At 49.1% G+C, this 23,320-nt stretch overlaps 1 protein-coding gene across 7 annotated transcripts in view; it reads left to right on the top strand.

Annotated features, from left to right (window-relative positions):
* Positions 1 to 23,320, top strand: part of Otud7a (OTU deubiquitinase 7A) — a 320,662-nt gene that overhangs the window by 281,864 nt on the left and 15,478 nt on the right. For all 7 annotated transcript variants that reach the window (XM_052712971.1, XM_052712972.1, XM_052712966.1 and 4 more), the window contains 4 exons: positions 5,125 to 5,252; positions 5,835 to 5,950; positions 9,278 to 9,405; positions 11,365 to 11,514. In XM_052712971.1, the coding sequence (XP_052568931.1) occupies positions 5,125 to 5,252; positions 5,835 to 5,950; positions 9,278 to 9,405; positions 11,365 to 11,514 (522 nt within the window). The remainder of the gene's footprint in view (positions 1 to 5,124; positions 5,253 to 5,834; positions 5,951 to 9,277; positions 9,406 to 11,364; positions 11,515 to 23,320) is intronic.

The raw sequence follows: 23,320 nt of genomic DNA, 5'->3' as shown, positions 1-23,320 counted from the left end.
TGTCTTGCTAAGAGACCTTGAGCAGGAGCTTCAAGGACAGCAGGTAGAGAGGGTACTGTGAAGCAGTCTAAGGGGACGCGTCCTAGAGGGTGCAATGGCGGGGTGTTCAGAGGCAGGGCTATGCTGGATGCGGCTCCAACAGGAAGACTAGGGGGCGGTGTGTGGCACGGGGTAGTTTGGGGGCTGCCTGTGGACAGCAGTCTGCGATGAGAAGACAGATGTAGGCATACTCAGGTAATGACCGTCAGGTCCACAGCTCATGCATTCACTACCTTCCCCAGGGAGCCACATCAGCAGATATACAGGTGTGCATGGCAATATTAGATAACTCGGGGTCTCAGGGGACTTCCCAGAATCGGTCCTCCCTCTCCTGCACAGGGTTGACTCTGTGTGACAAGCAAGTCTAGATTTGTACCAGGGGCCTGAACATCAGGTCCATGGCTCTTCATCAGTCCTAGAGACTGTCTCTGTCAAGGGAACAAGACCCCTGGATAAGAACATGGCTCTTATTAGGCAAGATATCTTGCAGTTAAATGTGACCTGATCAAGGGCCAGGCCCACACACTATTTAGACCACAGTGGGGCCTGCTCAGTACAAGGCAGACTGAGAGGACACTGCAAAGAGCTCTGAGCAAAGTGCCTCAGAACGTGGCCCAGAGAGGCCCAGAGGCCTGAGACCTAGAGTAAACCCGTGGGTGTGATGGCGGCCATGGGAAAGACACAGGCAGTCACTCCATGCTCCCTCCCCACAGCAGGGCCAGCACATTCTACTACTGCCATTAGGCATGCGTGGTGGTGCGCACCTTTAATCCCAGCACTAGGGAGCAGATAGCCATGAGTTCAAGCCCAGCCTGTTCTACATGGTGAGTTCCACGATAGCCAGGGCTGGACAGCGAGACCTGCCTCCAAAAACAACGATGATAAAAGCAAAGGCAGCCAAGAAACAGACTCGATCTTCTCCAGGGATGAGCTCCCTAACAGATTACCTAATCCCAAACTGTCAGCCCCAAACATGTATACATATAAGCAACACTAGGTGAACTCAGCAGGTGGTATCTATACATCTCTATGTGTATATGTACCAATATAAAAAAGACCAGAGGCCGTGAATTTGAGAAGGAGCTGAGGAGGGAGACACAGGAGGAATTGGAGGGAGGAGACAGTACTCTAATGAAATTCTCCAAGTAAAAAAAAAAAAAATTTAATTTTTTAATTTAAAAATAAAAAAAAAAATTCAGGGGCTGGAGAGATGGCTCTGCAGTTAGGAGCACTGGCTACTCTTCCAGAGGACCCGGGTTCAATTCCCAGCACCCACATGGCAGCTCAAAACTGTCTGTAACTCCAGTTCCAGGGGATCTGACACCTTCACACCAATGTACATAAAATAAATTTAAATAAATTATAAAAAAAAAAAAAAAAAAAATTCACTTCCCAGCAACTTCCTTGGTTAGCTCTCACTTCTCAAAAGTTCCAGAGTTTCTCAAAACTGCCATCTGAGGACCAAACATTCAATCGCCTGAACTTGTGGGGAAATCTCACATACAGATGCTGACAGGAATCCCCATTTTGCCTGTTGAATCACTTGCAAGCTTCTACTGGAGTAAGATATCCTGCGACGCGTGTTTTCCAGTGCGGCAGCTGACCGTGCCGTGGGCTGTGGGACACCTGAAATGTAGCTGCTACCAGTGGAAGCACTACGTAATTCTAAGATGCACCTAGACTTTGGAGGCATCATGTAGAAAACAACATAAAATATCTTATTATTTATTCTTAATGACTATATCCTTAAAATTTTGATATGTTGAGCTAAATGAAATTTAGTTATTAAAACTCCAAACAAAACATTAAAAAAATAGCTACTTTACTATAATGAGTTCACAAATAAAAGCTTTTTAAAAAAAAAATCACACAGCTAGATTAAGCCACTCAAAGAGTTTGCATAGCCAACTCTTTGTATCTCAGAAAACTTCCATATAGAGCGTTGTATTTTCACTATCAACTGAACAGTTATGGAGTTATCCACAACAAAAAGAGAACAAATAAACCATGACAGAGTTGAAAGCAGAAAGAAGGGAGGAGGGAAGGGAGGAAGGAAAGACAGAGAAAGAATTCACTCTGCGGCTAACATTACTCATAAGAAAACCCACATCGCTGCACCCCCACCCCACCCCAGCTGAGGACCACTGTCAACACTGGCACATATTATATTCCAGTACTAGAGTCCTACTACGTTCACTCCCGAATCCAACATTTTCTACTCACTTTTTTCAGCATCTCTTTTTATTTTTAATTGACAAATAATTGTACATCTTTTTGGATGTACAATCTCAAATTTTCATTAAGAATTTCCTATGCCTTTTGTTTCCAAACCATGATTTGGTCACTGAGTTATTATTTATTAGAGTACTCAGTACTATTTTCCTAGAACTATCCACTTTATTCACAAAAAAAAAAAAAAAAAAAAAAAAAAAAAAAAAAAAAAAAAAACAACAACAACAAAAAACCTGGAAGCCTGGAGAACAGATCACAAGAGAGGCATTCTCGTCTAGACGTTTCTTTGCACCCTTGTTGCAAAGGTTCCAGCATGAAGATGCCTTGTCCCTCAGATACCTGGGGTTGCAGAGCCCCCCTCCTCACCAGCACCTCAATTGGTGGTGTTTTTCTCCATGAGCATGATGGGCCTCTGAGGCTCTCCTCCAGTCTTGCTCCACCTGCAGGAGAGGTCAGGCCATGCTATCCATGCCCTGCAAAAACAGGGTGCTTGGAACCCACATGTCTTTTATTCCAGTAAAGGTGTGTACCCCAGTCTGAAAATCCAGAATCTGAAACTTTTTGAGCACCAACGTGACACCATAAGTGGAAAGTTTCACAACATAAACCTTTGTTTCATGTAAAAATCACCTTAGAATGTAACAGAAATTACCTTTAGGTCTGTGCACAAAGTACATAGGCAACGGCAATGGACTTTATATTTAAACTCGAGTTCTATCCCCAAGGTGTCTGTGTATGTCAACATCCCCAGATCAAAAGCTCTTCTGACTCAGGCATTTTAGAAAAGTGTCCTCAACCTGTACTTGCTTTGCATTTGTGCTGACACAGCAAAACCCCACCCCTCCAGAACTACCAGAAGCATCCCTGTGACAATGCCAGTACCGTGGGGAGCACCTGCTGAGCAGACCTGACACTGAGCAGGATTATTGGGCACACATAGAAACAACAGTCACTGGGGCTATAGAGATAGCTTAGTCAGAGCCAGGGCCAGAGTTTGGTTTCCAGAGCCTACACTGGGAGGCTCACAACCACCTCTAACTCCAGCTTCAAATGGTCTGGTGCCCTCTTCTGGCCCCTGAGAAAACTGCATGCGTGTGCGTATGTGCTGTGTGCCTGCCTGTGTGCCTGTGCATACACAAATAAAAATAAATCTTTTTTAAAAAATAAATGACAGTTGTCCTGGAGCCAGGTAGGCAAATATGTTTGAAACAAGGAAACCTTGTGTGAGAAAGACCTTCAAAGACCCATGGAAGCAGAGCCTGTTCAGGAAATGCCGGAAAGTGGAGGCAAGCATGTCTGGACATGAGAAAGGAAGAGTGGTAGTAGTTTCTCTCCATCCATGCTGTAGGAAAAGACAAGAGCCTGAGATGGGCTACTATGCCCATGGCAGTCTAGAGGTCACAGCCCACAGTCAATTCCAGTCACACCCTAGAAGCTCCCCATTCATTTGCAAGCTGGCCTGTTCCTTCTCTGCCTCATCCCCTCCACCCTGGGCCTAACCACCTTTACTTCTTGCCTCTTCTCAAATGCACCAATGCCTGGAGAGCCTTCTGCCTGGTGTGGCAACTCAGCTCCCTCCTTCACCCATTCGAACCTTTTATGGACATCTCCGTCCACTCACACCATAATGAGTGAACCTGCCTCACTGCCTTTACCTGCTTTGTCTCCCCTTGTGTTGTGAACACCGTACATTACGTGCTCATTTAATCCCTACCTCCCTTCTTACTTCCCTGCAATATATGCTCACAGACTGTAGGAACTTTCTTGTGCCAAGAATATTCCCAGCACCTGGGATGGATGGATGGATGGATGGATGGATGGATGGATGGATGGATGGATGGATGGTTGCATGGATGGATGGATGGATGGATGGATGGATGGATGGTTGCATGGATGGATGCCCAGATGGGTAGATGTTTGTATGCATGGATGGATGCATGCATGCATGGTTGCGTGGATGGATGGATGAAAGGTGGTTGTGGGTGGGCTGAGTGGTAAAGAGGTGAGTGAGTGAGTAGATGAATAGAGGATGAAGAGATGGATAGATACATAGGTGAATGGGTAGGTGGATGTGTAGGTCGATGGGTGGGTGGATGGATGGATGGATGGTAAAGAGGTGAAAGAGTGAGTTGGTGGCTAGTCGGGTTCTCCTTTTCCCCCTGCAGCCACGGCTGTAGCTCATTCCAATGCTCTTCTCATTGACTGGGTTTCTTGACTGTACCAGCCACCCACAGGATGTACTCGGTGATAGGTAGTTCTGTTTAGTTCCTCAGCACCTAGCTCAATGGAGTCCTTCTCCTGGAAGCAAGGTCTCTGTAATGCCCTAAGCATGTGCAGTGGTACCAACCAACACTGCTGTTCAGAGAACCCAGATGCCCTATGCTAGGGCTTCACACATCATCTCTGGTGGGCCTTAGGGAAGCCAGAATCCTATTGGCCATGCAGATGTTGGGCCTTCCATGAGGATATGTCACCAACTTGTCCCCAGAGGCACTCTCTCACCCAAACACAAGACCTATGGTGAGCATTTGGCCTCTCCAGAAACACCTGCAGGAGACAGAGGTAGCCTTCGGTCCCAGAGAGAGGCAGCACTCATCCTTTACTTGCCATTGTTTTGTTAGGACAGGAAGTGCCGCTTCATTCACACATCTGAGCTGATCAGAAGCATGCATACAGCATGGGGACAGGGGAGGGCTGCAAGCCTGTGATGGAAGAGCTGCCTGACATGGTAGTTCCTTCCTGTGCGCCCACGGGGGAGGTCGGCCTGCTGGGCTGTGACCCTTTGAGTCTCCCCTGGCTCATCTCTTCCTCACATCCCTTCCTCCTCTGTCCCTCATGACCTCCTGGCTGCAGGAATGTGGGGCTTTCACGACCGGGACCTGGTTTTGCGGAAAGCTCTCTACACCATGATGAGGACAGGTGCTGAGCGGGAAGCCCTGAAGCGGAGGTGGAGATGGCAACAGACACAGCAGAACAAGGAGGTTGGTACCCGCCTCTGCTAGAGACAGGACCCAGCTCAGGAGCAGCCTCTGGCTGTGCTATACCCAGGGAGCCCTGTTACAACCCCGCAGCGCAGGCGGACCGCAGCACATCCCTACTCACACCTCCCATGCTGGTGTGGTTAGGAAAGTGCCTTCCTTCGCTTTAACAGTGCCCCAGCATGGAGAATGATGCATTATGGAGACATGCACTGTTCTGTGATGCTTTGGGCCCCCTCGATCCAGAGGCAATCTCAGCAGCGCCTAGCCATGGTGATATTAGCACTTTTCTCCGCAAGAAAAATCTGCCTATATTTAGGGTAAAATGGCTTGGTCAGCCCTAGCCAGGGTCGCTCATTCCCACGTATACCCGGGAGTGACCTTGATGATTGGAGGACTCCAAAAGCTCTGAAATCAGGGGCTGGAATTTCTGAAAATACATAACAGTGACCACCAAGGGGCACTAACGGATATATCCAGGCTGGGTCCTAGTGGGGCTTAGTCCAAGCTGGGTGGCTTGGTGGGAGGAGGAGGTGAAGGCAGGCGACAGTGGCTGCCTCCTGAACCAGCTTCCCTTCGCGCCAGTCAGGGCTGGTGTACACTGAGGAGGAATGGGAGCGAGAGTGGACAGAGCTGCTAAAACTGGCCTCCAGCGAGCCTCGCACACACTTCAGCAAGAACAGCAGCGGCACGGGTGGTGGGTGAGTGCTGCCCTGCTCTCCGTGGGTCTCCCAGAGCTCCTGGCCACTGGGGGCCTCCCAGAGCTTGGGGAGGAGGGGAAGTGCCCTGCATGCTAGCCAGGCAGCAGAAGGCAGGAAGTGTCCGTTATATAGGAGGCAACGTGGGAAGTAAGGGGAGGCCTGACACAGATACCAAAGCTCCCTACACACGAGCTCGTGAGAGCTGCCCGGCCTGTCTCCCTCAGGCTCACCGTGCAAAGGAAACAATAGTAGTTAGAGGCCTCAAGGCAGAGCCAGGCCTGGAAGTGGCCTGTGACGGCGGTCATCACCACAGGGTCACTGCACACACAGGACTGTGAAAATACCAGCGGCTTTTTATAGACTTTTCCTTGAATCTACTAGTGTGTGTTTCCAAGTCCCGCTGGAAGCAAGAGCCCACCAAACCACCCAGCGCTTCCCAATGGACTCCATGGATATGACGATATTACGTGTGTTCTTAGCACAAAGGCTTTGCACACTGTATGCATTCAAGAAGAGCTTGCTCCTGCAGGTCAGCGCCAACGTTCCACTGTGGGAATGAAGAACAGGCCAGACCAACAGGCACACTGTGGGACATTTGGCCATGAAATTTCAGAAGGTGCATTCTTTGATTTCTGCTCTTTCATCCTGAAGGGAAAGTTACCACCCCAGAAAAGGTCTCTGCCACAGCACAAAGAATGAATATTAACACCAAGAACACAGATCTGCATGTCTCCTGGCCAGCCCCAGAGTCACAGGCCCAGGTAGCCTCTGGCTCTCAACACCCCACCACAGTGGGCCTGGTGCCCACAGGGCCTAGCCCTCTGAGGCTCCAGCTGGAGAATGCGGTCCAACAGGGCCTGCAGTGGCACCACATGGAACGCGTTCAACTTGAGACTCTTCAGTGCAGAAACCCACAATTCCTACAGGTTGCTCATTGCTGTGTTTTTCTGAGATGACACGTCAGCCCCAACAGTCCATCCTGTGCCCAGGCAGGCATATTTGAACAGTTGAAGACTTGTTCCTGAAAACTTAGCTCTTGTCTGTTCCACGCCCTCCAAGTCCCGGGTGTTCCTTCCAGTCCAGTGTTTCCTTCACTGTTGAACTTCAGTCCAGTGTTTCCTTCACTGTTGAACTTCCCACACTCGCCAAGGAGACCGAATCTCTTCTGGGGAAGCGCAGGTGGGAGAAAAGAGAGGAACAGCAATCAGTATGATAGTGTTTTCTGTTGCTATAAGTTACCTGAAACTAGACAGTTCTGAAGGGGGAAAAGTGTATTATATTTAGGGAATATGAAAAAGTGCATCCAGTTCTTTTAGTGATGCTTATCTCAGTTGAATCTTTGGGTGTAGAACCTACAGAGCTCTCTATGTTTTGTTTGGGGAAGGTGTGAATAGATGTGCATTCTCATATGCACAGGCACATGGATGCATGTAGAAGCCCAAAGTTAATGCCTGGTGTCTTCCTCATTTGCCCACTTCTTTATTTATTGAGGTACGTTCTCTCACTGCATCTGGAGCTTACCGATTTGGCTAGCCTTAGCTAACCAACTGGCCCTGGGAATCCCATCTCTGTATCACAAGTACTAGGATTCCAGGCAGCCTCCATCCCTGCCTGCTTTTGTGCCTGGGTTCTGAGGGTCCTAACTCTGGCCCTCCTGAGCATAATCCCCGTACCCATCTGCCCAGCCACAGAGAGGACAATAATGTGCACATGATCCATCTTCTTGTGCCAGGGAACAAGGAAGTGATCCAAAAGAATGACAAGGAGATGTCATAAGGACACAGACCAAGCTGAAATAAGCGACTGTGACCAAATCAAAGCATATCTGAAGATCATAATATCATAAGTGGATTACAAATCACTTAATAAAAGTATAGAACCAGAAATCCACAGTGCTATCAACAAGCTTGTAAAATGGAGATGTGCAGAGGTTCCGAGCTCCTCTGTGGAATACTTGTTGATTACAGAGGTGACCTGAGCAGCTCTGTGAGGAAGAAGAGCCCGTGACCAAGGCCCCACCACTGTGGTAGGACAACCTGCACATCACACCACCTGAGAGGACAGTCCGGGATGACTTGGCAAACCCTAGGCTAACATGGTGAGGTAATGTAGAGACCCAGGCTGAGAAAGTTCCACAAGACACCTGCCCTGCACTCCTCAGCATCTCAGAAGAGCCATGGTTGTGGAAATACTGAGCAGCATTGCAGGCCAAAGGAGACTGAAGAGACCCAGGAGAAAGCAGCTCATGACCCTGAACTGGGTCCTCCATCTTAAAGGTGTTGCTGGGACCACTGTTAGCAGGCCTGGTGACTGGACATTAGCTCTTCATTTTGACGGCTATGTCCTGTAAACAAGGAGCACTCTGACCCCTCTCAGAGTAGAAGTGGAAATCTGGAGAAGAACTTCCACATGGTTCTGTGTGACTTTGTGACTTCTGGCTGCTGCCACATATTTTACTGTTAAGTTCATTGGCCACCACGTAAAAAGGAAAAATAAGGAAGGAAGGAAGGAAGGAAGGAAGGAAGGAAGGAAGGAAGGAAGAAAGAAAGAAAGAAAGAAAGAAAGAAAGAAAGAAAGAAAGAAAAAAAGAAAGAAAGAAAAAGAAAGAAAGAAAGAAAGAAAGAAAGAAAGAAAGAAAGAAAGAAAGAAAGAAAGAAAGAAAGAAAGAAAGAAAGAAAGAAAGAAAACCATAATGTAACATCAAATCTCCCCCAAAGGCATGGTGCATTTCTTGGGATTTACGGCCTTTGTTCTGGGAGTGATGGAGGCAGTCGGTCAGCACTCTGAACATGGAGCTCTTTCCCAGTCACTCAGGGCCTACAGCCATCCCTGCTCCCTTGATGTCTTTGAGGAGCTGATTCCAGAAGCCCCAGGATACTGAAATCCGCAGAGGAGTCCATCGCCTCCTGCTGTTGTACACTGGCATCACATCCAGGAGACTTACACAAGTTCCCACCATCTAAAGCTCCGGCTCTTTCCTTGGAGGGTGACCCTGTTGTTGAGGAACATCTAGATCACAGTCTCCTGCCCCAGTGTTTCACAGTCTAGATAACAGCAGTTCTTGGGGCCTACTCTACCCCCAAGGCTAGGCAGGAGCTTGAACCCAGACTGGGGAGGTTGAGTGTGCAGCTGTGCAGTCAGCCTCCTCCTCCCCTCAGGGTAGGATTCAGGCAGCTTTCTCATGACCTCTTCCCAGGAACTGTCCCTCAGGTCCTGGTAGATAGGGTCCAGTGTTTGGGGGTTCTCAGTCCCTACTCAGAGTCCCTGCCTTTTCTGTTCCCCACCCCAGTCTAGTCTCATGACAAGATCACTCTATTTTGTTCCTAGTGTGGACAACTCTGAGGACCCTGTGTATGAAAGCCTGGAAGAGTTCCATGTCTTTGTCCTAGCCCACATACTACGGAGACCCATTGTGGTGGTGGCAGACACCATGCTAAGAGACTCCGGTGGCGAAGGTAGGATCCTCAAGGAGCCATATTTAATGGTGGTCCAGAAAGGGTGGCATCTACCTGCACATAGGCAGAGTCATCGTGTCGCTCTAAGACATACACAAAGATAGCATTACTTCATAGGTCTCTTCTTCCTCCAGCACAGCATGACACCAGCAGGTGACTATGAGAAATCTTCCCAACCACCGCAGACAACACATATCCCTCCCGAAGCCCCAGGCCCTGTTCCAGAGGTTGTGCAGGCTACAATATTGGAGAGGAAAGGAAGGAAGGCAGAGTGTGGAGGCTCTGGAGGGTGGTGAAGAATTGGGAACTGCAGGGGTAGCCCAGCTGCTGTTGTCTATCCACAGAGACCCTGGCCCATGCACGACTTCTTGAATGACCCCCCCTCAGCCCTTCACACAATCGTCCCCAGATAGATAAGCACACTGAAGCCCCCAGTGTGGCTAAACAATATCCCCATCCAGGTTCAGCCCGAGACTGGGTGTAGACCCTACATGTCATTCCTGAGCCTGAAGCTTCTGGGAGTCCAGGGGGCTGTAGTGAGGATGCCCGAGACTCCACGGGGCTGGCCATGCTCTGAAGAGGCAGAAAAGAGGGAAAGCCGGGAGAGCTATCACCAGATCCCTGCCCCACTCGGCAGACCCCGCGCCTGGCACTTTCCCCCATTGTGGTTCATTTTCCACTCTCCTTGGCAGCACAGGTGTGATCCAGTTTACTCTTGCTGCCATTTTTCCTTGTTTGTCACTTCTAAAGATGGCACTGTCCACAACATCTCTTTACTACAGCGTGCCAGTCAGGTGACCCTGTGGCATTTCACTCAGCTCCACTTAAATTTACATCTACCTCATAGTAGAAGTCATGGACCTCCCGGAGCCCAGCCAGTCAGGCATCCGTTTCATGCCAGAGAAAGACCAGCATGGCAGTGGCTGCTGGGAAGGCAGGGGCTAGCAGAACATGCATCCTGCCTAGCACGACTCTATTCCCTGCCGCCCAGCACCAGAACCAGCAGCCCTCTGCAGCCTGTCCATGTTCCTCTCCTTACTACAGCCCTCAAAACAGGGTTCTTATGTGGGCAGAATCAGCCTGCCCAATACAGACTGAGTTGGGGGGCTGGTGACTAAGAGGTCCTCAGAGACCATTCTAAAGGTCCCTGTGCCCTGCTCCAAGGAGAGTGAAATTCCCACTCTGAGGCCGAAGGCAATGTTCTTCATGATCAAACCCCAGCTGCTAGGCTCGGGGGTTGGCTCAGTGGCTAAACCGCTTGCCTAGCATGCACAAAGCACTACATAAAATGGGCATGGTGGTACATGCCTGTAATTCCAGCACTCAGAGGCCAAGCCAAGAGAACTGGAAGTTCAAGGCCATCCTCAGCTACATAGTGAGTCAGGGCTACATGAGACCCTATTTCAGTGGGGAATAAAAGAAGGAAAGAAAAGAATCAGCTACTGCTTGGGGCGGGTGTTTGCGGACGTGGTTTTCAGGCTTCTCTTCCCTTGTTCTTCCTAAGAACATGAACAGGCTGGTATCTCATCACACAAAGACAGCATCTCTGCTTCTCATGTTCCACCTGATCTGCAGCTCAGCACCAGAGCTCTCTGGCTAGTCCCTTCTGTTCTGTAGAAGTTGTTTTCAAAATATGCACCAGGCACACTCTCCTGCCTGCGTGTGAACATTTCCAGTGACACCAGAAGAGAAAGGGCAGCATGGACTTAGACAAGCTAGTGGGCGACATCGCTGACCATCTTGGGCAGTGGTCTTAGCCCTGACCCTGACACTCTTTTGATGATGGTGTGGCTCTCAGGAGCAGGCTACCCAGACAGATCACCATGGAAACCTTCAGTCCTGGCCCCGAGCACTAATTCTGCTCCCCCATTCCCTCTCCCCCCGCCAACCCACCCCTCCCTTCCTCTGGACTCCCTTTCCCACTCTTCCCTCCACCTCCACCCATGTCTGTGTCCACAGCGTTTGCACCCATCCCATTTGGAGGGATCTACCTGCCCTTGGAGGTGCCTCCCAACAGGTGCCACTGCTCGCCCCTGGTCCTGGCCTACGATCAAGCGCACTTCTCAGCCCTTGTGTCCATGGAACAGAGAGACCAGCAGAGAGAACAAGGTTTGTCCAGCTCCTGAGACAGGGTGGGGTAAGGCAGTGTGGAGGGATGGAGGAGGCACTGGAGATGTGACGTGTGGACAGCTGCCTAGAGCTCATGCGCACACAGGGAGCAGCCATGGTTTCTGCATAGCCCTGCTCAGTAGGCATGCATATGTGTTCACTAGCATAGTAGCATCAGAGACAGTGGTCCATCTAAACCACTTTGGAAATGAGTGGTGCCACCGCCTGTACTTAGCTGTTGGTTTCTGTCACAGGCATATGTAAATTTTTTATAATTAATTTTAACTGACACATAAAATCATGTGCGTTCGTGTTGTGTTTCAGTATACATGCTGTGTAATACTCTAGTCAGGGAAAACATATCTACCTCCTCCAACATTTATTACTTCTTAGGTTTAAAATGTTCAAAATCCTTGCTTCTAGCCCTGTGAAATACACGTTGTCTGTATACTTAGAGGGATTTTTAACTGTAAAGCTAATCATTGCTAATGTTCTGTGTGAACTTTTATATAGACGCAATCCACCTTAGATGAAGTTGGAAAACAAAATCCCTTCAGAGCAAATATTGGCAAGCTGTGGCCCACCACTTACTTTGCAAATAGATTTATTGGCATACAGCCAAACTCATTGCCTGACGTTTTCCCTGTGAGTGCTTTGCAGTGGGCAGAGAGAGTGTGTGTGGCCTGCTGGCCTCTGATTTGCTAGCACTGTTCATGAAAGGCTTGCCCACTCCTGCTGTACACTAGTAAACTTTTGAACCAAAAAGTCAACACTTTATCTGTAGATCACTATAGCTGGGTTTCCTGCAAGAAGCTATCTCAAGGCTGATGGGCTGACCAGCGCCCCCTGCTGCACAGTGCACAATGCAGCTATCCTTAAGACACAGTGGGGCTGATTCACAGTGTGCTGTCACTGCTGGCAAAGCTCTCTGTGTTAGCTATGATGGACATGTGAGTGTCTGAGTGGAAAGGACAGGCTTTGGGACTGCCACTCCTATTTTCAATACAGACTGAGATTTTCCTCAGGAGACTGAAGGTCAAGGAGACGGCATGTGTTTTAGGGTTCTTGCCCTTGAATGTAGTTCTAGGAAACCCAAGTGGTTGGTTCAGGACTTCCACAAGCAGGAAGCTCGGGGTGACCATCCTGACTCTTTACACTGAGTGTATCAGGGCCTCCGCATCCTTCCTCTTCCTGTGAACAGCTGGCAAGGTGGGGCACAGTATACATGCTGTGTAATACTCTAGTCAGGGAAAACTCCCTCCTCCAGCCCTATAGAGCACCCTTCCACATATGATGGCCAGTCGGCACGTCTGTGGGATGGACTCTGAATCCAGGGAGTGGAAATATCCCTGGCCCTCTCCCCAAAACCCAAATCAAACCCCAGCTCACATGCTGGTGTAGCCAGAAATAGGTCCAGGTAGCCAAGGCAACAGACTGTTCATCACTCTTCCTCATCACCCACTCACTACCTCTGGCCACCAAAAGAGGCTTTTCATCATCAAAGCTTGGGAGGAACCTTGCCTTTCCCTGTCTCCCTGCTACCAGTGGTGCCTGCCTCCTTTCCTAGGGTTTTGTTTTGCTTCTGTTTTGGCTTGGTCTGAGGTGAGGTCTTCTGTTGTCCAGGATGGCCTCCAAACCCCTGGACTCAAGGGATCTTCCTGTTTCAGCTTTCCAAGTTGCTGAAACCATATGCACATAAAGGCCACCACCCTTCGTCCTGTAGCCCTTATAGAGAAAAAGAAGCCTTCCTCAGGATGTGGCTTGGGCCAGGGATGGGCCTCCTTGTCAAGTGTCCCAAGAGCCCCTGAAGTCAGCATCAAGTTCACAGTCTCAGGTCCCCCAGAGGTCTTCCAGATGCAGCCTCCAGATGCCTTTGTGGTGACTGTAAAGCTCTCTCCAGTGAAATGATGGCAGTGGAAGGTACTGTTGTTGCATCCCTCTAGGAAGTGTAGCAGAGTGGGGGTGTTTCACCCTGAGGGACAAGCTTTTTCCAAAGTCTGGGTTCTGGCCCCAGAGCATAGTGCAGATAACTCTTGGCTTCTATGGCTGCCAGGTCCCTTCAGAGTCCCTGTGGGTCCTACCTCCAAAGCCACTATGTTCCCAGAACTGCACATTCCACCTACCAGTCCTCACAGGCCAGGCTAGAGCCCTAGAGAGGATGCAGACTCTGTAGAGGATACACCTCCATATAGAGGTATTATCAACAGTGGCTCTGCCATCATCCAAGGGAGACACTGAAGAGATGCCTGTGGACATCTTGTATGGCCCAAACCCTGAATACACTGTCCCTGTGTATGGCCTTCCCCACTGCAGGCACTCACCAGTGTTGTGGGTGGACTTTGGCAGCTTCAGGCCCAGCAGCAAAACTAGCTGTGGACTTTACACATAGATTCAATGTGGCTGTGGACCTTAGTAACAGCATGCAATCAATTTTCTTTCCTTATTAAGTTGAAAACTTTCCCCATTCTGCTTTATGGAAGTACTTCCTGGCTTCTCCTTGTGGGTCTCAATTCCGTCATTGCTGCTTTGTGCTCTGGGAACCATGGATAAGGGGTGGTGTGCACAAGCACAGAGATCTCTGAACATCAGCCTGACAGCCCCAGTGGCTACTGACAGCAGACAGCTAAAGACAGTGTCTACTGTGTGGGCTCGATGCACAAAGGTAATGGTAAATCGGTGCTGGTTGGTGGCGCCGGTTACCAGCGGAAAAGTCACAGGCCACGGCAGAACCCAATGTTAGTTTTCAGAGCTTTATTAGGAGGGAAAATGGTGTGGGGAAGAGGACCAGGCCTGGTGAGAGAGAAAGAGGGGGAGGGAGCGGAACAGAGCAGAGAGGAAACAGAGGGGGGGGGGTCCGCGTCCAGCTTTTTAAGGCAGGGATTGCGTGCCCACACGGTGGGTTGGTAGTCGCCAGCGCCTGCTGATGACGTAAGATGCGAGACACAAAACTCCAAGCTGCATATGTACAGGATACAAACATTCCAGACTTTTTGCTTATTATAAAAAAGCGAGTGAATAGGAATAGGAGCGTCATTTCTCCTGGAAAAACTGCTTCCAGCTGACTTGGTGGGTGTTGGTTGGCTCTTGAGGGGGAATAAGGAGGGGGGGTGTCTTCTGAGGTAGTCAGGCATCCTGGGAAGGGGTTGTCCTGCTGCCCTGGAGCTGTCCATCCCTCTTGGCTTGGCACTCTGGCTGCTTTTGTGGCTGACAGAAAAAGCCTGAAGTAGATCCGACCTGTCCAGATGGATTTAAGCTGGTTTCTGGAGCTTGGGAAAAATTTTGAACATGTTAAGAAGCAGCCATGAGAAAATTAGTGACCATGGTAGTGTTTAGTACTCTGCTTGTATTGTTTAGTGTTAATGAGAGAGACAGATTAGAGCATGTTTTTTTTTTTTTTTTTTTTTGGTTTTTCGAGACAGGGTTTCTCTGTGTAGCTTTGCGCCTTTCCTGGAACTCACTTGGTAGTCCAGGCTGGCCTCGAACTCACAGAGATCCGCCTGGCTCTGCCTCCCGAGTGCTGGGATTAAAGGCGTGCGCCACCACCGCCCGGCTAGAGCATGTTTTTAAGCTTTATCAGAGACAGATTATTTAAGGCACCTGTTTCCTTTACTAGTTTAGCATCCAGGAGACACAGGTGACCAATTGTTAAAAGCATTTAACAGTAATAGATGGCTATATTAAAGTCTGTTTTTGCAGAGCCCAGACACTTTTGGGTCTGGGAGCGTAAATACCTTTTAGCTGTTACAGTTTCTTACTTGATGATCTCTGGACTCCAGTTCTGTGGTGGTCCTGCACCATTAGCTGAGCAGTGAGTTAGAAGAGGGAACTGGGAAGAGAAAAGCTTGTGGGGTGAGAACTTATTTCTTTGGAATTAGGGACAAGGCAGAGATCAGGGCCCTGTCTGTATGTATGAGGAGGAGAAGCACTGCTGACAGGTCTGGAGTGGGGCACATGGAGGGAGCAATGAAATGAAAGCTCCTATCTTAGCTGGAAAATCTTTTCCCATTAAGTAACCCTGAAAGTACAATTAAGTCTGGTGAGGCAGGGCAGTTGCAGGTCCTTGGTCAGGCTTCTGACATTCAGCCCCGGACACTGAGTGCGCAGAATTTCCTATCCGAGTTCACAGTACCAAGTGATAGTTAATGGCGCAGGTTGGTGGTGCTGGTTACCGGGCAGACAAGTTATGGGCCACTGCAGAAACCAATGTTAGCTTTTAGAGCTTTATTAGGAGGGAAAATGGGTGTGGGGAAGGGACCAGGCCTGGTGAGAGAGAAAGATGGGGGAGGGAGCGGAGCAGAGCAGAGAGCAGAGAGGGGGAGGGGGTCCGCGTCTGGCTTTTTAAGGCAGGGATTGCGTGACCACACAGTGGGTACGTAGTTGCCAGCACCTGCTGATGATGTAAGATGCAAGACACAAAACTCCAAGCTGCACATGTACAGGATCCTAACAAAAGGGATGCTTCACACACATGAGGGGTGTGAAGTTTCTTCATACAGCTCAGAACAGTGCACAGTTTCATCTTGTGGATTGTTTGTTTCTGGGATTTTTCATGTAATATTTTAAATCCTGGTCAGCTATAATGAACTGCAGAAACTTCAGATGAAAGAGCTCCTGCCTCGCTATTCATCCCCTGTGCCAACCCCACACTAACCTGGGGCAGCAGCTGCTGAGCCACAGAGAACTGGTAGAAGAGCCTCTGCTCCCCACTGAGCACATTAGCCCTAGGTCCTACATCCTGTGATTCAGGGACAAGAGTCAGTCCCACGGACACGTACGAGGCAACACCTCAGCATCCCTCCTTAGACTTCTCTCTACTTTTTAGGGAAGGGAGCCCAGCAGGCCATGATTCAAGGAAGACATGTGAATAAGCTGCTGTAGAATGCTAATGACCTAGCAGAGCAGGCCCACGCATCCAATGTAGTGCAGAGTGACCCTGTGCTGTCCAGAGCAGGGCAGAACAAGCCTGTGCTGCTCAGAACAGGACTTGGGACAGCCTCACGCTGTGTGCAGAACCAAATGCCTTTTCTTCCTACACCTGCCTTTTCATTGGGAAGAAAGACTGCCCTTCCTCAAGGACTTGTAGGGCAGTGATGTGTTTCCAGGAAGCTCCACTGGGAATCGAACTCTCACTAGCAGGGTCCACTCATCCAGGGAGAGGCCCAAATACAAAAATCGGATCTTTACCAACAGGTCTTATCTGGAAACACTAAGCTGGCTGCTAGGCTCTCAGACAGATGAGCGGCTCGTTCCCCTAGTAATCAGCATGTCAGAGGTTCACAGCTGCTGTCTATGGGTGCAGGCTCTACCTAATGGTCACTCACACCCTCTCCAGTTCAGGATCCAAGAGTAGAGGGTGCTTGTCTAGCAGTGGCCCCCAGAAGCCGACTCAGTGGTACAGCCCTCTGCTTCCCACCCTCCTATGCACACACCTTTCTCTCCTGCAGCTAGGGTCTAAATGAGAGCCTCTCAGACAGCTTAAGGGCCTGGGGTCACCTGACCTCCCAAGCCAAGAGCTTAGGCAGTACCCTGGCTGTGCTGGACTCTACCCTAGTGCCGCCTGGCTTGAAGGAAGCATGGCACTGCCTGAAAATACCTGTCATCCCTCAAAGATGAGGTTCTGGGGCTGGAGAGGTGACTCAGTGGTTAAGAACACTTGCTGCTCTTGCAGGGGTCCCAGGTTGGTTCATTTCCCAGTTCTATGTACCTCACAACCACCTGTAACTCCAGTTCCAGGGAAACGGATACCCTCTTCTGGCCTCTAAGGGCACCAGGCAATCATGAGTTACACATACATATATGTAGGCATTTACAGCAGGCACATAAAATAAAAAATAAATCTCTGAAAACTGTGAGGTCTCCTGGAGTCAGCCCCATCCCTGAGGCCAGGGAGCTTTCCTGTCCTGGTCTCTTTCCCTCACAGTCCTGAGGCCAGGGAGCTTTCCTGTCCTCGTCTCTTTCCCTCACATTCCACCCTAGCACCAACTGGATATCTTCACAATAAACAAATCCCAGCTCATAGTGACCTAGACTGGAAGTATTTGCCTTTGTAATGCCTTGCAGCCCAGAAGCATGCAGCCCTCCACCTCGGGCTTGCAGGGTACCCTAGGACCAGTTTCTGGGTCCCTCTTGTTTGACCATGTCGTTGGGTCTAGGGTGGGAAGTGGGGGCAGGTACCCAGGATCATCAAGTCTTGCCAGAAAGCAAATCGCTGGCTAAGGTACCTTTGTGTTGTCAGAGAGCATAGTCCAGATGCAGAGGTGTATGATGGGTAAGCAGGGACGGCAATGATGGACTGGAGGGGCCCAGGCCTCTCGAGGATGGCTGCATGCTGGGGATTTCCTCATCTTATGGTAGGATGCTCTGGGTCACTGGATCCTGCAGGAACTAATCACTGGAGGGAGTGTAGGCCAGATCCTGTGTCCCTCTGGAGAGAGGGGGACTCTCTGAACTGAGTACTGTGTCCCTCTGGAGAGAGGGGGACTCTCTGAACTGAGTACTGTGTCCCTATGGAGTGGAGAGAGGGGGACTCTCTGAACTGAGTACTGTGTCCCTCTGGAGAGAGGGGGACTCTCTGAACTGAGTACTGTGTCCCTATGGAGTGGAGAGAGGGGGACTCTCTGAACTGAGTACTGCTGTTTGTTGTACAGGGATTATGGGGTGAGTGTTATTTCCCCAAAGTTCAGATGTTGACACTTCACCCTCATGTGTCAGAATGTGAGTGTATTTGTAGCTAAGGTCTTTAAAGAGATTAAGACTCCAGTGATCCCTTACCCAGTACACCTCTGTACAGAGAGGAAATTGTGGTGTCTCATGATGCATGTCTGTGATCTCCAGCACATGGCAACTGAGCAAAAGGACACCCAGTTAGAGAAGCCTGGGCTTCATAGAGAAACTCTCTCAAAAAAAGAGAGAGAGAGAAATTTAGGGTTCACAAGACCATGTGAGGATGCAGAGAGAGTGACCATTTGCAAGCCAAGGGGAGAAGGTCAGAAAACTGCCCCCTGATGAAGACTTAGATCCCAGAGTGGAGAGAGTTTACCTCTGCTGTTTGAGCCCCAGGCTGTGGTGGTGGTGAAGTGGCCATGGACTTTAATGAGACCAGTTTTTCAAGCAAGTAAGAGAGGTTGAGTTTAGCCAAAAATGCACAAAACTATAAAGCCAAGTCACCCATTACCTCTTGATTTTCGTTCTCTAGTGACCTTGATCTATGGTAGTCCTGGTGCCTCTGGAGGGACCTTCCTCACAGAGGGTGGATTCCAGCTCCAATCCTCCCCTTCCCTGATAGCACCAAGCCACAACCTTATAAGGACCATGAGTGGCTTCTACAAGAGCTTCAAGGAAGCCAGGAGGCACTGTGGTGGTTTGAATGGGAACTTACCATAGGCTCAGATGCTTGAATACTTGGTCCTCTGTTGGTGGAAAGTAACTAAGATAGGCATCTCCCACTGAGGACCAGCCAGAGCTTCAGGGTCACCGTAGGGTCCCACTCAAGTCCTTACATGATGGAGGGTTGCTACAGAGGAAGGTGCACAGCCTGAAGCTCTGCTCACTGTGCTGCCCTACCAACACAAGACCTATACAGGAAGAGATACAGCTGTTGGTAAACAGCTCATCATCAGCTCACCCAGCACCCAGTCATCAGGACAGACCCATGGACCACTGGCCAGTCAGCAGCACCAGTAGGCATGAATCCAGGGGTCCTCGCTCCTGCTTATGGCTTCTTCAGCATCTTGACTTGATAAATAAATTCCTTGAGAACCTTCACAGAAGAAATGGGGAAGCACTCATTTCCCAGGGCCATGCCATTGTAATGGCTCTCAGGCCTCAGGAGAAGGCCCAGGGGAAGGACATGCTTGGGACTCTGCCACCCTAATATCGCTCACCCTGTTCTCCCAGCTGGGACCCAAGACTTGAGGCGGTAGAATCCTGAGTGAGGCACAGAATGGCCCAGCATGTCATCACAGCCAGAGGCAGACATGCTGTCAGACGGCTGCAACTCCTCTTCCCTTCTTGGTAGGAACTCTCCTTGCCTGTGTGCAGTGAGCAGGTTTTATGTCACTTTTTCACTCTATGAGAAGTTGCTTCATTGCTCCAGTGTAGTTCAGTCGGGGTGGACCAACACCCAAGCTCATCTAGATAAGCCATGGCCACCCAGAAAACCCTGACTATAAGAGATGGGAAGCCACGTGCCACCTGCCCAAGAAGTGTGTGGAGCTGGACCAGAACCATTCTAGACACCTAGAGGACCTGGGGTTGATGGGTGAAGTAGTGTTACCCAGCCCAGGCCCTGGAGGGGAGCCCAGCAGCCTTACAGGTAGCAATGTGTCCTGCTGGCCAATCCCTTGTAGGAAAGGTCCCCTGAGTCTCGTTAGGCATGGCTCTGGAAGGTCAAAGATGAAGGAGGTGGGCCCCTGGAAGGAAAGAACCATTCAAACTCATGGAAATCCCTTCTAAAAGGAGGAACTTCTGGGCCCTCATTAACCAGAGGTTTCTGATTGAGTTCACCACAGTAACTTCCTTGGCCAGTGTCTGCTGTATCCCAATGGCCTGTCACCTACTCAATATGTGTGTTTCCTGGTGCCCCAGTCACCAGATGCAGCTCCTGCCACCTGTTACAGCCGAAGGCAATTTTTTAAGTGATACTTGGCAGATTCTTAAAGACCTAAGCCCCCAAGTCACCCTATGATAAAAGCCACTAAATGTAGTAACAACAGGCCCCTTAAATCTGAGGGACACTCCAGTAGCCTCAAAATGAAATAAAATATGTTCTAGGCTGTAAGTGGAGCTCCCCCCACCCCCTCCTCCTTTCCCTGAGCAGTGACTGCACGCATCCAATCTCCTGGTACTTAACAATGCATACAGATTTTCTTCACCTCCTCACACAAGGGCCTCCCCTATGCTCAGTCTCTTGAAAGAGCCCTCTGTCCCCCACTAGCTGCTGTTGCCACCTCCAGCTGTCTCCATCTTCAGGAACCCTCCCGTCTTCCCCAGGCCAGACGTGTGACAGAGGAGAAAGAAGACTTGAGGCAAAAGTTGCAGCTGGTAGGATAGTCCTGCCACAACCAGGCTGAGTGGAAAGGCCTTTGCCAATTCTTCTAGGGCCTTTAAAGTAGAACACACATATTTTCTTAATAGCTCACACAAATGATGGCCACCTACTTTCTCCAAGGGAGTATATGCTGGTCCTTTGGCCTTATAATACTCTAGTCCCTGGCTCTTCATCAGGCGACAGGAAGCAGGCTGCTGTACCCACAGGCAAAGTTCTGATGGGACTCCCTCTCATCTTCAGATGGACTCCACGGGGAACTCTCTGAGAGCCTAACACAGGGCATTTCATTATGGCTTCAGAGCAAGTGGCTGAGTTATGACAACACAGTCAAGTGACAAGAGAGCAGAGGACCGTGTAGTTCGCTGAACACAGGACTCAGAAAGAGGTTTGGAAGTCATCACAGCAGGCCCCACTCACAATGCTTCAACTCGGAGTTTTCAACTTCATAACAATGAAGAGACACATTCAGTAGAAACCATACCTCGGATTTTGAGTTTTGTCTTTTCTGGGCTAAAATGCAGTGTGCCTCTCTCATGATGCTGGAGTGGCATCCAGCATAGCTCCCCATCAGCCCTGCAGTCGGGCAGAACTCCGCCTGAACCCTGTAGTGTACTGTTGTTAAGTCAACGTGCACAGCAGTGTATAGGTAGCATAGATATTTCTCTTTATGGCTTTTTCAACTTATGATGGACTTACAAAAACACAGACCCACCATAAGTCAGGAGGCGTCTATGCAGTAGACATTGCTTTCCTGAAATGAAATTACTAGGTATTACGTGCTGTTTTGGAGTAAAGTCTATGTAATGACCTAATATAAGGAAAAGTGAAAGGCAGTTAACAGTCAGTGAGCTTCCCATCATTAGAACAAAAATCCTCGTGATAACTAACATACAAAGAGGAAAACTTTGTTTGGGCTTAAGAGTTTGACATCCCACTTGACAGTCCATTGCTTTGCATCTCTGCTGAGCAGCCATTGTGGCAGGAGTACTCAATAGAGCAAACCACTCATATCCCAAGCCACAGGGCAACAGAGAAAAAGAAAGGCCACAGTCCCATAATATCCTTCAAAGGAACATACCCAACAGCCAAAGACCTAGGCCAAATCATCATCAACGGGCCCAACTCACAATGCTTCAGCTCAGTTTTCAACTACAGCTATGAAGAGACACATTCAGTAGAAACATTACTTAGGATTCTGAGTTTTGATCCAACTAGGCCCACCTCTCTCAGGCTCCACTCTCTTCCTCATAATCCACCATCTCCTACAGCACCACCCTGGAATTCAAGCCTTCAACATGCCAGGGGCCATGTCCTAGTTTAGTTTCTTATTACTGTGATAAATACCATGACCAAAAGCAAGCAACTGTGTGGGCAGGGGTATTCTGTTATTCACCTTATAACTCTCCATCATGGAGGGGAGTTAGGACAGAAACTCAGGGCATAAATCTGGAGGCAGGAACTGAAGCAAAGACCATGGAGGAGTGCTGCTTACTGGCTTGTTCCCCTTGGCCTTCTCAGCTTTCTTTCTTATACCATCCAGGAACATCTGCCAGGGCTGGTACCACCACCTATGGGTTGGGCCCTCCCATATCAATCACAATCAAGACAATGTCCCATAGGCTCACGCACATGCAAATCTGATAGGGGCATTTTCTCAACTGAGGTTCGCTCTCCGCAGATTATCCTAGTCTATGTCAAATTGAACAAAAAAAGACCAACCAGCAAAAATTGACCCTTTCTCAACACACAAAAAAAACCCATGACCATTAAACCATAACCTTTCCTTTCTTGTTTGTCCCCAAAATTATGTTACTAATGATATAAATTATAACTTTGAAAATCCTCCAGTTCTTAAAATACTCAAACACTTTAAAAGTCCAAATTCTCTTTTACAATATCCAAAGTCTCTCAATTGTGGACTCCTATAAAATAAAAAATAAGTTACATACTTCCTTATTCTAAGAGGGAAGAACCAGGGCACAGTCACAATCAAACCAAATCAAAATCAAATTCCAACAGTGTTAAAAACTCAGTATCTAACATCTAGGATTCACTAATGATTATCTCAGCTCCAAAATGCTCAGGCAGCTCCACTTCTCCACCTCTGCCATCCACAGTACACACAACTTGTTTCATAGGCTCAGACAAGCTCCTTTCCGTACCTACCACTGTCCTTGGTGGTCATATCACAGTCCTAGCATCTCTGGTATGCTAGTGTCTCCAGTGCAACTGGTTTGTTATCTTCACCAGTGGTCTCTCTTCAGGGACTCTGACTCTGCCACATGGTGCCAAACCTTGACTGTTCTCCATGACCCCTTCAATCCTGCAGCTTCTATGCCACCAAAATCAGCAATGTGAGAGACTCTTACACATTACCAAGTTCAGCTTCCAGCTTGAGATGCAGCCCTGGCCCACTCTGGAACATAGCTTCTGTGTGCTGACCCTGAAGAAATACTTCCAGAAGATCTCACCTTAATAATGCTGGCCTCTTATTGATCACAGCTGATTTCTCAGCCCCAATTAAAAAACACTGATCCCAGGAAAGCAAAGGTTTCAGTGGTTCTGGTCCCATCAGTCATAACTGATTCTTCATCCACAGCTGACCAAAGATTCTTAATTCAAATATATCACATGAATGGCCTTTATAGAGTCTTTGCTTCCCTCGAAACTTCACGAGCCAAGCCTCCATCATCTGCATTTCTTTCACAGCACTCTTATCTTCCAAATTCCCATAGAACCACCCATTAAGCTCTGAGT

Source organism: Peromyscus californicus, unplaced genomic scaffold, assembly GCF_007827085.1.
Source record: "Peromyscus californicus insignis strain IS unplaced genomic scaffold, ASM782708v3 Scaffold_4__1_contigs__length_199733344, whole genome shotgun sequence".
NCBI classification, from domain to species: Eukaryota; Metazoa; Chordata; class Mammalia; order Rodentia; family Cricetidae; genus Peromyscus; species Peromyscus californicus.
This window is presented reverse-complemented; position numbering and strand designations above follow the sequence as displayed.